The 13,645-nt window shown below is 35.7% G+C and overlaps 1 protein-coding gene across 21 annotated transcripts in view; it reads right to left on the reverse strand.

The window, feature by feature from the left end:
• The window catches only part of CCDC171 (coiled-coil domain containing 171), a 153,208-nt gene that overhangs the window by 102,805 nt on the left and 36,758 nt on the right, over positions 1–13,645 (reverse strand). For all 21 annotated transcript variants that reach the window (XR_014939317.1, XR_001552018.3, XM_085528645.1 and 18 more), the window contains one exon: positions 4,767–4,869. Coding sequence is in view for 19 of the 21 variants with exons in the window: in XM_085528645.1 (XP_085384771.1) it covers positions 4,767–4,869 (103 nt within the window). In the remaining 2 variants the exon portion in view is untranslated. The remainder of the gene's footprint in view (positions 1–4,766; positions 4,870–13,645) is intronic.

Consider the following 13,645-nt stretch of genomic DNA (forward strand, 5'->3'; position numbering starts at 1 on the left):
AAAACACTGAACAGCAGACTCGTTGTCCACAGGAGATAAAACTGGATAGCCACACTTTCATAATAAATACAGCTGAAAGACATTTGTATGAAAACCTTAATACAAGATCCAGGACTGTAAATTCTGAGTTACACTTTTACCTAATGTATTTGGTATGCAGTCTCACATACAAGTTCTGCAGTGGTCAAATCTCTGTTATTCAATCACACCAGCCAGCATTAAAATCGCACAATAACACACTTTGAAAAACATGTTGCCTGAAAGTTAAGTACATTACACTTTTCTTGACATTATTCCACTGTTGTGACTAAGCATGTAAATTATAATGTAGTATATCGTTTACTCAAAGCCAAAGATCACATTACTGTTATGCTTGGATAGATCTTAAAAACCTTTTAAATGATCTTCAATTTCATTCCAAAGGAAAGAATTAAAAAAGAAAAAGAAAGAAAATTATTGTCTGTCTGCAGAGTCCTTCATAATGTTTCAATTATAAATCTTCATGTTGATATATCCATTATATACACACACTACACTTACTTATTAAACCTTTAGACAGAGAATCTGTTGGCCTTAATTAGGAACTTACAAACAAGTCTGAACAGTCCAAAGCCTGTAGTACAATGTGCTAAGAAAGCAAAACAACACTGTATTGATCAAGAGGTCACAAGATGTCAGATGATATTAAACTTCTATGAACAAACTTCCTCATTTTTTCTGGTGCATCATTAAACCAGCAGATTACTGACAAATTCCTTTTCTTAGATTTGTTAATAGCAGTATGCAACACTTATAAACCTATTTCGTAACAGGTTGTAACATATTTTCCTCAAGCTTTAAAGTTAAGGATGCACAGCATTTATCCCTGTTACCCACTGTAGGAACATTTTGCAGTAATCCTACTACACAGGGAAAAAAAAAAAAAAAAAAAAAGGACTATTTTTCCATACTTCTAGCTCCAATTAAGCCGTAATGCACAATTATCATCAGTTTAAAATAATTCCTAGTAAGTCAATCCAGGGGTTGCTTCCCCCTCTATTTTTCACTAAGCTCTTCAAATAACTTATTTGTAGTCCAAACCTGAAATGATATCCTTGAAGCACACCTTTCCACTATCTTCTTTTACACAGGGTTGCTCAAAAAGTCAAATTAAGCACTAAACTCTTTTTGTTGGGACCGTCACAGTCCTCTATAAAGTTCTGTCAGTCAGTGAAGGTGTGCTTGCAGATTTGAAAGTTATTGGATATACTCGTTTTTTATTTTAAGAATAGTATGGCTAGTGTTTCCAAGTGATGCACTACTATTATATACAAAAATCACTTATCCTGCAGACTACAGATAATACACCACTGCTATCTACATACACATGCAAATAAGAAAGCCAATGGCCTTTCTGAAATTTTAATTGTGGGCTTATTTCCCAAACCTTTAATGCCAAGAAGCACAGAGTATGGCTGAGTACTATTCAGACTGGATACTAACATTTCCTGTCAACTTGCTAGCCAGCCACTACCGTCAAAGTCACACCTAGAAAAACAAATGTAGATTTGTAATTTTTCCTTCAGTCATGTGAGAAAGGTCTGCTCTACAGCATAGAGGTAAAAACAGAAAGAACGGACATCTCAACTACAGAATGCTTCTCTGTAATATCAGGTACCTTCAGCAGACAGGTACTTACTGCAGCTTCTAAAGGTCTATAGATTCAGGGAAAAGAAAGATCTTTAAATCAAAACTGAGTTCTAGAACATATAACAAAATGTTACATTTAAAACCAGCATGAGAAAAAAAAACATAAACTCTGGCCTTCTGTCATCATAGCTAAAGCAAGGAATGCCCAGGACTACAGTCTGTCGTCTCAAGTCTTCTTTCTATTACTATAAATGTAGGAACATTTTGCACCCATACTACTGCACAGGAAAAAAAAAAAAAAGAAAAAGAAAAAGAAAGAAAAAAAAAAAGGAGGTATTCTATATTCTTCTATATTTCTCACCCCAAAGAAGCTGTAACACACAATTATCATCAATTTCAAATATTACTCATTAATTTCAGTTTAGGAGATGTCTTCCAATATGTATTTTTCAACAAGCTCTCCAAATAATTTATCTTCATTTCTGAAGGCCCAAACTGTAATGCTATCCGTGAAACATGTCTCTGAACTGTCCTAATTATGGCCACCATGGCTGCCAAGAACAGATTTTTTGCCAGTAAACTTTGTATCCTGACATTCCTTGCCTTTACTGAAACCCTATTTTCTCAGCAGCCCAGCCTGCCAACAGAAATACCAGAATTCCACCTTCCTCCATTAGCTGAAAACAAGCCTTCACCTCCAATACTGGCCAAAATTTGTCTGTTTCTGTACAACTTTGCAGGAGACATGCAACATAATCCAAATAGCTTTATCTTACTGGCCCATCTTCAGCAGTGAGGGATTAAAAAACATTTGAAGTATTTGCCCCGTGACATCTAAGAGTTTCAGGGAAGAATTCTGAGAAGATGCCAGGTTCTATAGAACTCTTGACAGGAGATAAATAGGTGAGTAAACTCTTAAAACCACTACTTCAGACTTTCTACTGACTCAAGAAGCTAACATGCCTACCTCTTCACAGGCAACTCACTTTCTTGTTTTCCCCAAATTAATTCAATTACAGGTTTTCCTTTTCACAGGCAACTCACCTCTTGTTTTCCCCAGATTAATTCAATTGCAGGTTTTCCTTTTCCCTGAAACTAAGACAAACTTCACCAAACGAAATGTGACTAAAGTGGCTGAATAACTACAAAATGTAACAAACTGAACGGGGACAAACTATTACCATGTGAATTGGCCAGCAAGAGTAACAATGGTGAAGGATGCTTATGAAGGTCACTTAAACAGAGGAAGATGTAGGGTTATGCTTCCTCTTCTGCGAATGAATGCAGAAAAAATAACTTTGTAAAATACTTTTTTCTTAATCTTACAAATGTAAAGTCTCCTTTTCCTGCGTAGGTCAAGAAGCATCACAACTACCAGCACTTAAATAGTGGGGCTGAACTCTTAATATTGACAGATTTTTAAGAAAAACTTTCAACTATTTGAGATGAAATTTTAAAAAACAGAAATTATTTCCCAACAAACCATTGCTCATGTAGCACCAATTTCCCACCTCTGCCAACTGGACAACAGCAACTTACTGAAGATTTTTGCTTTTACTGACATAAAGGCATTCCCATTCCAAATAAGACATTTTTTTTAAAAAGTGAAATAAATTGTTATTAATAAATTTGTAAGTACGGCACATCAGGGTAATAGCGTTTAAAATGCTTGCTAAAAATTTCACACCCCAAAGCACAGCAAAACTGTAAAACAAACACCCTAGTCAAGATCCATTTCTCTTTAAATAATGCCTTTCAAAGTTTACTTTAAACAATAAAGCAAATTAATATTGAAATTACCAAATCACTGTTAAAACAGAAATAGGTCAAAGCCATTGTCTGCAAGGTTTACCACATGGCTGAGCAGAAAACCTACCCAGAAGACAATTGCTGCTTTGGAACTACAGACTGGCCGCAGCATCCAGCTCCCTCCAGAACTGCAGAATCCCTTCTAGGCATGTAGAATTGCAAGAATGAGGAAAACAAAGTTCTGAAGAGCTTTTCAGTCTGACACATCTACAGTAAACCTATAGAATCTATAGGTGTTACCCACAGGAATTACATTTGTCATTACAGAATAAATCTGTATCCAGTTTCCAAATGAAAGATATATAACCCATATGATGGAAACAACTTATCACAAATGGAAGGATAGATTTTTGAGGACAAGAAGTCCTAGGTTTCTCTATTCCAATTCTCTATTCTCTATTCTAACAGTATCAACTCCTAAAAAAGATGTTTACATACACATATGTATATACACGCATACTTCCTTAGATGTGTTACACCACCTTTTATATCTATTCCTGCTCAACAGTGCAGAAGTCTATCATCATAATTTAAATAAATTCATTTGCCCTTAAAGCAACTTTTCATCTGTTTGGTTTTTTGTGATTTTGTTGTTGTTGTTGTTTTTGTTTGTTTGTTTGTTTTTTGTTTTCCCTAGTTTATTTGCTCTGGAAGTTGGAAGTTTTTCATGTCTAGCAGGAATTACATACAGAAAATTATATTTTGATAATTTAAAATAGAAAAAGTGTACTGTTTCACTTAAAAATAAATGAATACCTTTCACATTTAAATACAATTTCCTAGCCACCATTTTGAATGTTTGAGTGACAAACATTAACTTATAATTCATTTAATGAGAACAGAAAAAACATTTGTTTTGTTTTAGATCAAATGAATGCAAGACAATACCAAAGCAGAATCAACAGTAAAAAGTATTGTGTTATATCATGTGTCCTACACAACCTTTTTGAATATATGACCTTTATGTTGCTGAAGGTTGCCTCAGAATTTGGCTCAGTTCAGGCAAAACATCTGTTCCCTTTGCAGGTATACTGTAAGGACTTTTTTCTCAGTTGGATTTAGAGCACAGCAAGTGAGCCCTTTTCTGACCGATCATATACACCCCAGCATTTGTAAATCAAGCTCTGGGCTGACAACAGCAAGTCCACACTCAGTCACCCTTTCTCAGCTAGCAAGGCCATTTGACTGCTGTGAGAACTGCTCTTATCATGTCATCAAATCAAAGCATGTTGTGAAGAGGGAATGCAAGAGGCATCTGCAGAATTCCCACAATGTAGTGACTTTGGAACATTGACAGATGCATCTGTCATTTTATACCTTCAACTAACCTGCTGTCCGCTGGCCTGACATAGCAAAGCTGTCCAAGAGTAACTTCAGCTCCATCATGTTGTTTTCATACGTCTCTGTTACAAAGACCTGGTGTTTCTTGGCCTTTATTTGACAGGAGATGCAAAGAAGAGGGGAAAAAAGAAATCCGTTAAAATAGCAAACATAAGCAGTACAGAGAATAATATTTTTGTTGCCATTTAAATTCACGTTATATTTGTCACTCTTTTTCTTAAGTCAAGAGAGCTAATATCACCATATTAGCAGAATTTTATGGAACCTTGAAATCTATTTAAAATAGAAGTATAGGCTCCAAACAAATATAAAAATTAACTGTATTTAAACCTAGTCTTAATCTTCTGCTGCTTTAAAAACATCTTAACAAATGTTAAATAACCACTGTCCAACAATGCAAGGAATTAAATCTACCATTATAACCTACAAGGAATGAAATCTACCGTTATAGCCTACAAGGACATCCAGAAAGACACCAAACTACTGGCAGACAAGCTAGAAATTCATTGTTTGGCACTCTGTCAAATCCCACACCTATTCTCATTGCAAATCTGTCCGCTTCAGTTGTTAGTATCTTTCATGCTTGATAGTGATTTCTTAAATCTCAAAAACTCTTCCTTATGAATGCAATATGAAGCAGCCGAGGTGATCAGCTTTTAGCACTGAATTTACTTAAAGAAAGCTGTTCATTAATTGAAGCTTGTTGTTCAAACTAAGATGCTGGTCTTCCATGAAGCTTAACTGTACTATACAGGAGTTTTTAATCAACACAATTTGAAGATTAACAAATCACTCATTCAATTTATATTTGATTTTAAAACTTGAAGATTTCAAAGACTCCTATTACAGATGCATCCACAATTCCAGACAAGACTAGCATCCTGTTGGACATACACAGTTTCAATTTCTCAACAAAACACATAATTTTAGAAGATCACAGGCAAGATGTGATATACCTAAGGAGATTTTTTTAAAAAGAGCAAGTTAGATTTAAATAATATTTTGTAACTGATTTCATAATTTCATAATTCTGTAATGACAAAGGTTAATTTCAAAGATGCCACACCATTCTTAATCAATATTTTTATCCTAAATTCTTAATGCCCATTTCAGTAATTTCTACTTGATTACAAAAGACTATCCTCTTTGTAGTGAGAAAAATCCTACTGTTTTCTGTAATGACTATAAGCTATTGCTTTAGCTATGCATCTCTGCATTTGTAAAGACCCCATCAATTTCTTAAGTATGGGATGGGAAACATCTTTCCTAAGAGAACTTCTACGTACTGTTATATACTACAGTATATAACTGGCAGGAAAAAAAAAAAAAAAAGAAAAAGACACGTATTTAATTCTCTGCAGTGTTCTTCGCTGCTCAGTTTAAATATTTTATAAATTTGCTTTACTCTTTCAATTTTAATTATATGTACTGTATATCAACTAATATATTATTCATATGTGTATTTCAATGTTAGGTTCCCTGTAGCATTTACACGCCTTTCCTTATGTGAGAATTTGTACTACACTTCATAAAAAATTTCCAAACCACTTCCATATATTTAAAAAGTGAGGTTTTAATTCTTACTCTGTAGAATTCTGTATGTAGACAGAGCTTGCATTTGCTGAAATCCAGTAAAAATAGTTTATAGGATGTGAATATATTAAATCCATTTACTCTCACGCACTGATAACATCTCAAAGACCTCACATGCTACAAATAAGATAATGTAACAACATGATCAGAATCATAACAAAATAAATACTCTTTTTACATAAACCACCACAGCACAGACAAGGTCAAACTCACCCTGCCCAGAAAAAAAAATCCATTCCCATGGAAAAGTCAAATGTGAGGGCTCTTTTTCTATCCATCTTTTTTTTTTTTTTTTTTTTTTTTATTTCATTTGGTTTAGTTAACTTACCACAATTTAGGCAGTATTTTGCAGTTTATTTAGCCTTCACTGCTTCTCTGTGTTTATTTGTTAACTGCATTCATACCCTGTATGCCAATTTCAGTCTCTCGTTTACATCAGCAACAAAGATCAAAGGGGAATCCTCAGACTAGCCAGTTTCTCCACACTTCAATTGCAAAGAATTTAGTATACTTCCTAAATCCCATTTTCACTCTTCTTCGTTACTACAAATGAAGAAAAATACTGTGAACTACAGTGTTGGAAATCCAGACACTGGTTAGGAGTCCAAAGGGGTCTGAACATATCGATCTAATTTCTTAAGTCTCACTGACAGGAATCTAATAAGAATGTATAGAGTCATAAAAACATGGAATAATTTAAGCTGACAGGATCTCTGGAGGTCATCCGGTCCTGCTCCCCACTCAAAGCAGGGCCATGGTTGAAGTAAGGTTATGTTGTTCAAAGCAATGTCCAGGAAAGCTTTCAGTGTCCTCAAGGATGAAGATTCGACAACCCCTGCAGGCAATCTGTCCAAGTACATCACAATCCTCTGTGAAGTTATTTTTTTGACTCTTCAAAGATAATTACAATCTCCCTTTCCAAAACTTCTGCTTCCTCACATACTTAGCTCGGCCCACTCCTAAAGAGAGTGAAGCTCTCTATTCTACATAAGTTTCCATGTGACAGCATTCATGGCAGTACCTGTAACTCCCTTAGATTTATTTTCTTCAAGTGTGTCAAACACAGAGAGCATACATAACTACTCTGAAAGGGAAAATTGAGTCCACTAAGTGGTACACAACCAATCGTAGCTGCTGAATAAAATGGCAGATCCAATTCCAGATGAGATTACTTCTCTCTTAAATCCTCCATCCATCTTCACATTTACATTACAGGATGCCATTCCTGTGTGAATGTTTCCTAGATTACCTCAAAAGGAAAATCAGGTGACAGCTTTTTTCACAGCTCACTTTAACAGAAAGAGGTGAAGGAGCACTCACAAAAATGTATGCCTTTTCCTGACTTTGCTTGACTATTTGATCATTCAGATCAACATTTCTTGAGGTTGGAGGTGAACCTTGGAAATAATCAAAGGCAACAGAAGACCTGTAAGGACAAACAAGGACTTCTCTTTAAGACATAAAGAAAGCACACAAGAGATGGAGGGAGAGATTGGTGACCTGGAAGGAAGACAGACACTGTCAAAGCATAGAGGGATGAGCTTAGGAAAGCCAAAATCCTCCTAGAATTGAATCTAGCAAATGCATCTTCAAGTACATCAAAAGTGCAAAAAGTGCAAAAGGAAGAGTAGGCAAAATGTGGGCCTGCTGCATAAGTGGGAAAGAGATCCGGTCATGAAGACACAGAAAAGGCCTCCTCAATACCATGTTTACCTCAGTCTTTAATGCTAAGTCTTGCTTTCATGAATCCCAGTTTCCTAAGACCAGTGGTACAGCCTGGACCAATTAGACTTCCCCTCAGAGACGGAAGATATGGTTAGGAAATATTTGAACAAATGGACCATATACCCATGTGACCTGATGGGATGCTCTCACAAGTTCTCTTTGAGTAGAAATCTCAAATGATTGATTGATTTGACAGAGAGGTTGTATTACCCTTCAGAAAGACCTGAAAATATTTGAAGAATGGTCCAACAGGAACTTCAGGAGGTTCAAAACCAGGAAGTGCATAGTCTTGCATCTGAGAAAGAACAAACTCATATAGCAGAAAAAAAAAAAAAAAAAGAAAGAAAAGAAAAAAGGAATGCCATCAAACTGACAATGAAACAGCAGTGTATGTTTGAGGACAGAAAGTCAATGATATCCTGGTCTGTATTAATGGCAGGTCAAGGATGGTGATGTTTCACATTCTGCTCAGCACTGGTAAGATGCATCTGCAGTGCTGGGTCCAGTTCTGGGCTCCTCAGTACGAGAGAGAAATGGATTAATTGAAGTAAGTCTAACAGAGGGCCAGAGCTGATTACATAAATCTGTTATGTGGAGAGGCCGAGAGAGCTGGGACTATTCAGCCTAGAGAAGAGGCACAGGGGAATCCTAGCAATGTAAGCATCTGACAAGAGGAAGAGAAGAGGGAGCAAGGCACTTCTTTGTGGTGCTCAGTCACAGGACAAGAAGCAACTAACACTAATTAAAATACAAGAAATTTCATCTGAAAACAAGAATAAAATATTTTTACCATAACAGTGGTCAAGCACACTAGAACATGCTGCCCAAAGACAGTGTGGAGTTTCTGTTCTTGAAGACATTCAAAATCCACCTGGATACAGTCCTGAGCAGCCTGATTTACCTGACCCTGATCTGAACACTGGGTGCTTTAGACAATCTCCAGGGGTGCCTGCCAGCATCGATGATTCTGCAATTTTGTGTGATTATTCTGAAAGGAAGATACCCTCAGCAAGAGATAAAAAACCTAGTTAGAGAAAATATCACTTCCACTATCATGTCTGATTTAAAGAAGCCTAATTACACTCAACCAAAACACCCTAGAATTTCAAATTCTCCAAACATATAAAAAGCACTTCCTCTTCTTCACAAACATAATTCTCTGCCTCAGAAAATATTCAGGCTGGAAGGCTAGAATCCAAACAGTATAGTAGTAAAGTCATAATTCAGAAATCCAGAGTAGAGTCTGGACTGTAGTCCTTTCTCCAAGTCAGAAGGTTCTTAGTATCATAAAACACCACTTCAGAACAAAAGAGGTTCTGGTAGAAGAACATGTTTCACCATGTATTTACATTAGCATGGATCTGAAAACACAACTGCATTTTTCAAGAGATTAAATAGAAGCCACACATTTTTCATTACCATTGGAAAAAAAAATCCAAATGCTACTTATTCTCATCTAAAGACAACTGCAAGCACTGAAACAGTAGGAAAGCCTACTACTTACAAATTATTCTACTCACTATCAGAATTACACTAATATTCCAGAAGTATTTGCATTTACCTGGACAATATCCTACTACTGTGACTGCAGAAGTATTCTCATTGAAGAGACACTGGGTACATCATAGAATCACAAAGGTTGGAGAAGATCTCTAAGATCATCTAGTCCCTCCATCAATGCATGCATACTGAGATACCACTCAGCGCCTCGTCTACCCTTTAATTTAAAATCTCCACAGACATTGACTCTACCACTTCCTTGATCAGTGTTTCAATATTCCACTTTCTGAGAAGAAATTTTTTCTAACATCCAACCTGAACCTCCCGAGAAGCCACTTGAAGCCATTACCTTTCATCCTATTACTAATTATCTGGGAAGAGAGGCTGACTCCCACCTTGCTACAGCCTTCTTTCAGGTAGCTGTGTAACACAATCAGGTCTCCCCTGAGCCTCCTCTTCTCCAAGCTTTGCAAAAGCATCAGAACATTTACCAAGCGTGACCCTAAGGGAGCCAAAGCAAGGCATTTATAGAAATAGCTCCAAAAGACAGTTTTACTCAAGCGATAGTCTAGACTGCAGCATAGTTAAGTAATCAAGTATGACCTATAGTATTAAAACAATCCCCAGTAACAATATTCCTCTTTTTTGCTAATTTTTCATCAAGTTATCTAGCTGTTAAATACTTCATCCATTTCCTTAGTTTTATTATGTTAGTTAGAATTGTTCAAAGTCTATAGAGGAACCTTTAAGATGTGCCTAGTAAATTAAATCCAACTTCTCAAGTAATAAAATGTCTCTATTTTAATAACTGGAAATAAAAATCATCAAAAATGTTGAAGTTTTAAATGGAACTATCCTAGTTTCCTACAATGAACTTTGCAACAAGTTTTGGTGGGAGACTTTTTTCTGGTTGTTTAAATCAGAGAAAATTTCTCAAGAATTAACAACTTCAAAAGTACTACTTCTGCATCTGCCTTCAAATGCTGGGACATCAGGATGATTTACTAAACTGATTGGTCATCCTAAATAAGGACAACAGAAGTAAGAACACTCTCACCCTGAGTTGCGACAAGCAAAACAAGAATATAAAACAAGGTAGTGCAGCATTAAAATGGTAATATATCGTTAAAAAAAATCACTAGCACAAAGTTAATGAAGACTGTATCTCTTCAGCTGCTTGTGTGAGTATTTTGCATTGTTTTATTTTAAAACCTGAAACAAAAAACTCTGTTCACAGTACATTATCTACGTGAAATTCCATCTTTGCCATTCAGTAGCAGAGTCTACTCCATAAAATTTTTTAATACAATCATAATCTTAAAGGTGTTTTGTTATCTGTTCAATCAATACTTAGGAAACTACTATAAAAGAATAATTGTTCCTGCTAGTGTATATGAAATAGATTCTCTAATGCTTCTGTCCTGACTTCCAGCTTATAACAGCCCATGAGGCTATTACAGACATCCTAAATATATACATCACATGACTGCGCACATGACCAAAAGAGATATACAAAGCAAAAAAACCAAAAAAACAACAAAAAAAAGCTCTGGATATAATCTATTACATTACTTATATACTAATTACATAATTATTCTACTCCTGATAGTATCTATACAAGGGGGAGTAAATGAATACACAATACATTCAGATTCAAGAAGTTTACCCTAAAAAACACTATTCTTCATGACTGCAAATTCCCAGTATGTATTCCTGTGAATTGCCAAGTTCCTCAAATTTCAATACACATTTCACATAAAATAATGGTTCAACATCTCCCTCTTGTCTGGTAGTAAGTATTAATATTCATCCACTACTAGGTGCCAGAAATGTAAATACCTCAAGTAAAATTAAAACCTATTCAAGACACCACTTATTCTTTCAGTGGTGCAGGAATACAGCTGGGACTGTTTCAATTTAAAAACAGCTCTGAATCACAATGGCCATTCTTCCAGATTCCTGTTCTTCCAGCTAAAATTTCTAAAAGCCCTATCTGGAAATAATGACAAGCTTGAGACCAATTTCCTCAGTAAAAACAGAAATCTTGAGACCCTCCTCATGCTGAACTCTCATAAGCAGTTTTGTTTGATACCAACAGATTCTACCACATTTAGTCCATGCAAATATCTGGCAAACTACCACATGTCGATATCTAAAATTAAAAGCAATGTAACTACTTTACTATATGTTTAACCGAGTCACTAAAAGGAAGTTCTTTTTGATGCAAAAAGTTTCTAAAGAATGCTTTTGACTCACGTGCAAATCTACTTCTCTAAAAACAAAAAGCCTTCACTAACTGAATGTATTTCCCAAAACATTTTACAAACAAAAATGTTAACTTGCATTATTGTAGTACAGTGGGAAACCAATATAAGATTACGAGCCTGAAGTGGAATGCCCATACTCAGGATGTCTAACAGTAGTATAAAATACAGGAAAGTAATAAATAGATCAAGGAAGCAGGAGAGGAAATGAAGAGAGAGAACACAGTGGCATTTTCACACCACTTTACTATGTGCCTGGTAACGCCACATGACTTGCTATATACACTTTGCTTTTGCCAGAGGGTTCTGCTTTTTCATTTGGGGAAAAATAAATAAAAAAATAATAATTAAAAAACAAAAATGATTTTAAAAAAAGAAAAAAAAAGAAGAAGAAAAAGAAAAAAAAAAAGCTGTCCAGACTGAATAAACAAGACCACACACAGCCACTCCTACTTCCCCAAAAAAATACATAATCTCAGGAAAAATACAAAGTCACCCAAGGTGATAAAAACCTAATCCCACAGGGTATCTCTAACTCAACTCCACGAAAATGATGATTATTTTTATTACCTGTTCAAGATAGACTTCTGGTTTGAAATCATTCCAGCATAACAACTAAAACAACTAGCTCTTTGCACAAGGTATTTGTTTAAATTGAGACAAATAATTCTGCTTTTTATCCTTCCATAATGTAATGTTTATTTCAAAAGCATTATTTAAATACTTCAGTCATTACCAGAAACCTTGAGTAGGCACAGAATTTGCTTCTATTTTTTTTTTTTTTTGGTCAGTTATAGCATCATATTACTAATGGACACAAAACAAAAGCTTGCATCACAGAGACAGCTAGCAAGTGTCAAAAGGTTCGTGTTATAAATATGTCATACTGAATTTGCATTTTATATGAATACATCCCAGCCTTTACTGACAGTAGTTAGGGGATTTAGTTGCTTTTCTAATATCATATTGCTTTTGTGCCAGATAAAATGATTTCTCAAGGCCAGTAATTTCTTACTATATTACTATATTGTAAGGAAGAAGCTTCTGAGATTTTCCTGAAATGGAGAAGGCTTTCTTTTTCATTTGGTTTTCAAATATAAGTTATGAATCTGTCCAAAAATTGAGTATCAAAACAATGTATCATCTGAAACCAGTAACTAGCTATATGGCAAAATGTAAAATCACTGATTAAGTGAATGTTTTGCCATTCATACACACAAATTTTGTATTTACTGTAAAAATCACAGAATCACACTGAATCACAGAATCATAGGGGTTGGAAGGGACCTCCAGAGATCATCGAGTCCAACTCCCCCGCCAAAGCAGGTTCCCTACACCACGTCGCACAGGTAGGCACCCAGGCAGGTCTTGAATATCTCCAGAGAAGGAGACTCCACCACCTCCCTGGGCAGCCTGTTCCTGTGCTCCGTCACCCTCACTGTAAAGAAGTTCTTGTGCCCATTAATGCGGATCTTCCTATGCTGAAGTTTCAGCCCATTTCCCCTAGTCCTGTCCCCATACACTACTGAAAATGGCCAACCAATGTAATTTTGAAAGAAGAGACCAAATGCACTAGAACACTGGCAAGCGCAAGGACTGACAGTCAAGAAATCTAAATACATGGGCACAAAACATCAGAGCAATTTTTAGTTTATATTTATTGTATTACAGAACACAGAGGGATCGTACTCCGACAGAGGACAGAATAAGTTGATCCTAAGTACTTAATCAGATTTTATTTATAAGCGTAGGCTATAGACCTCCATGGACTAATTCTTGTCTGA

Source organism: Coturnix japonica, chromosome Z, assembly GCF_054131305.1.
Source record: "Coturnix japonica strain WE chromosome Z, WE-NBRP24, whole genome shotgun sequence".
In the NCBI taxonomy this organism is placed as follows: Eukaryota; Metazoa; Chordata; class Aves; order Galliformes; family Phasianidae; genus Coturnix; species Coturnix japonica.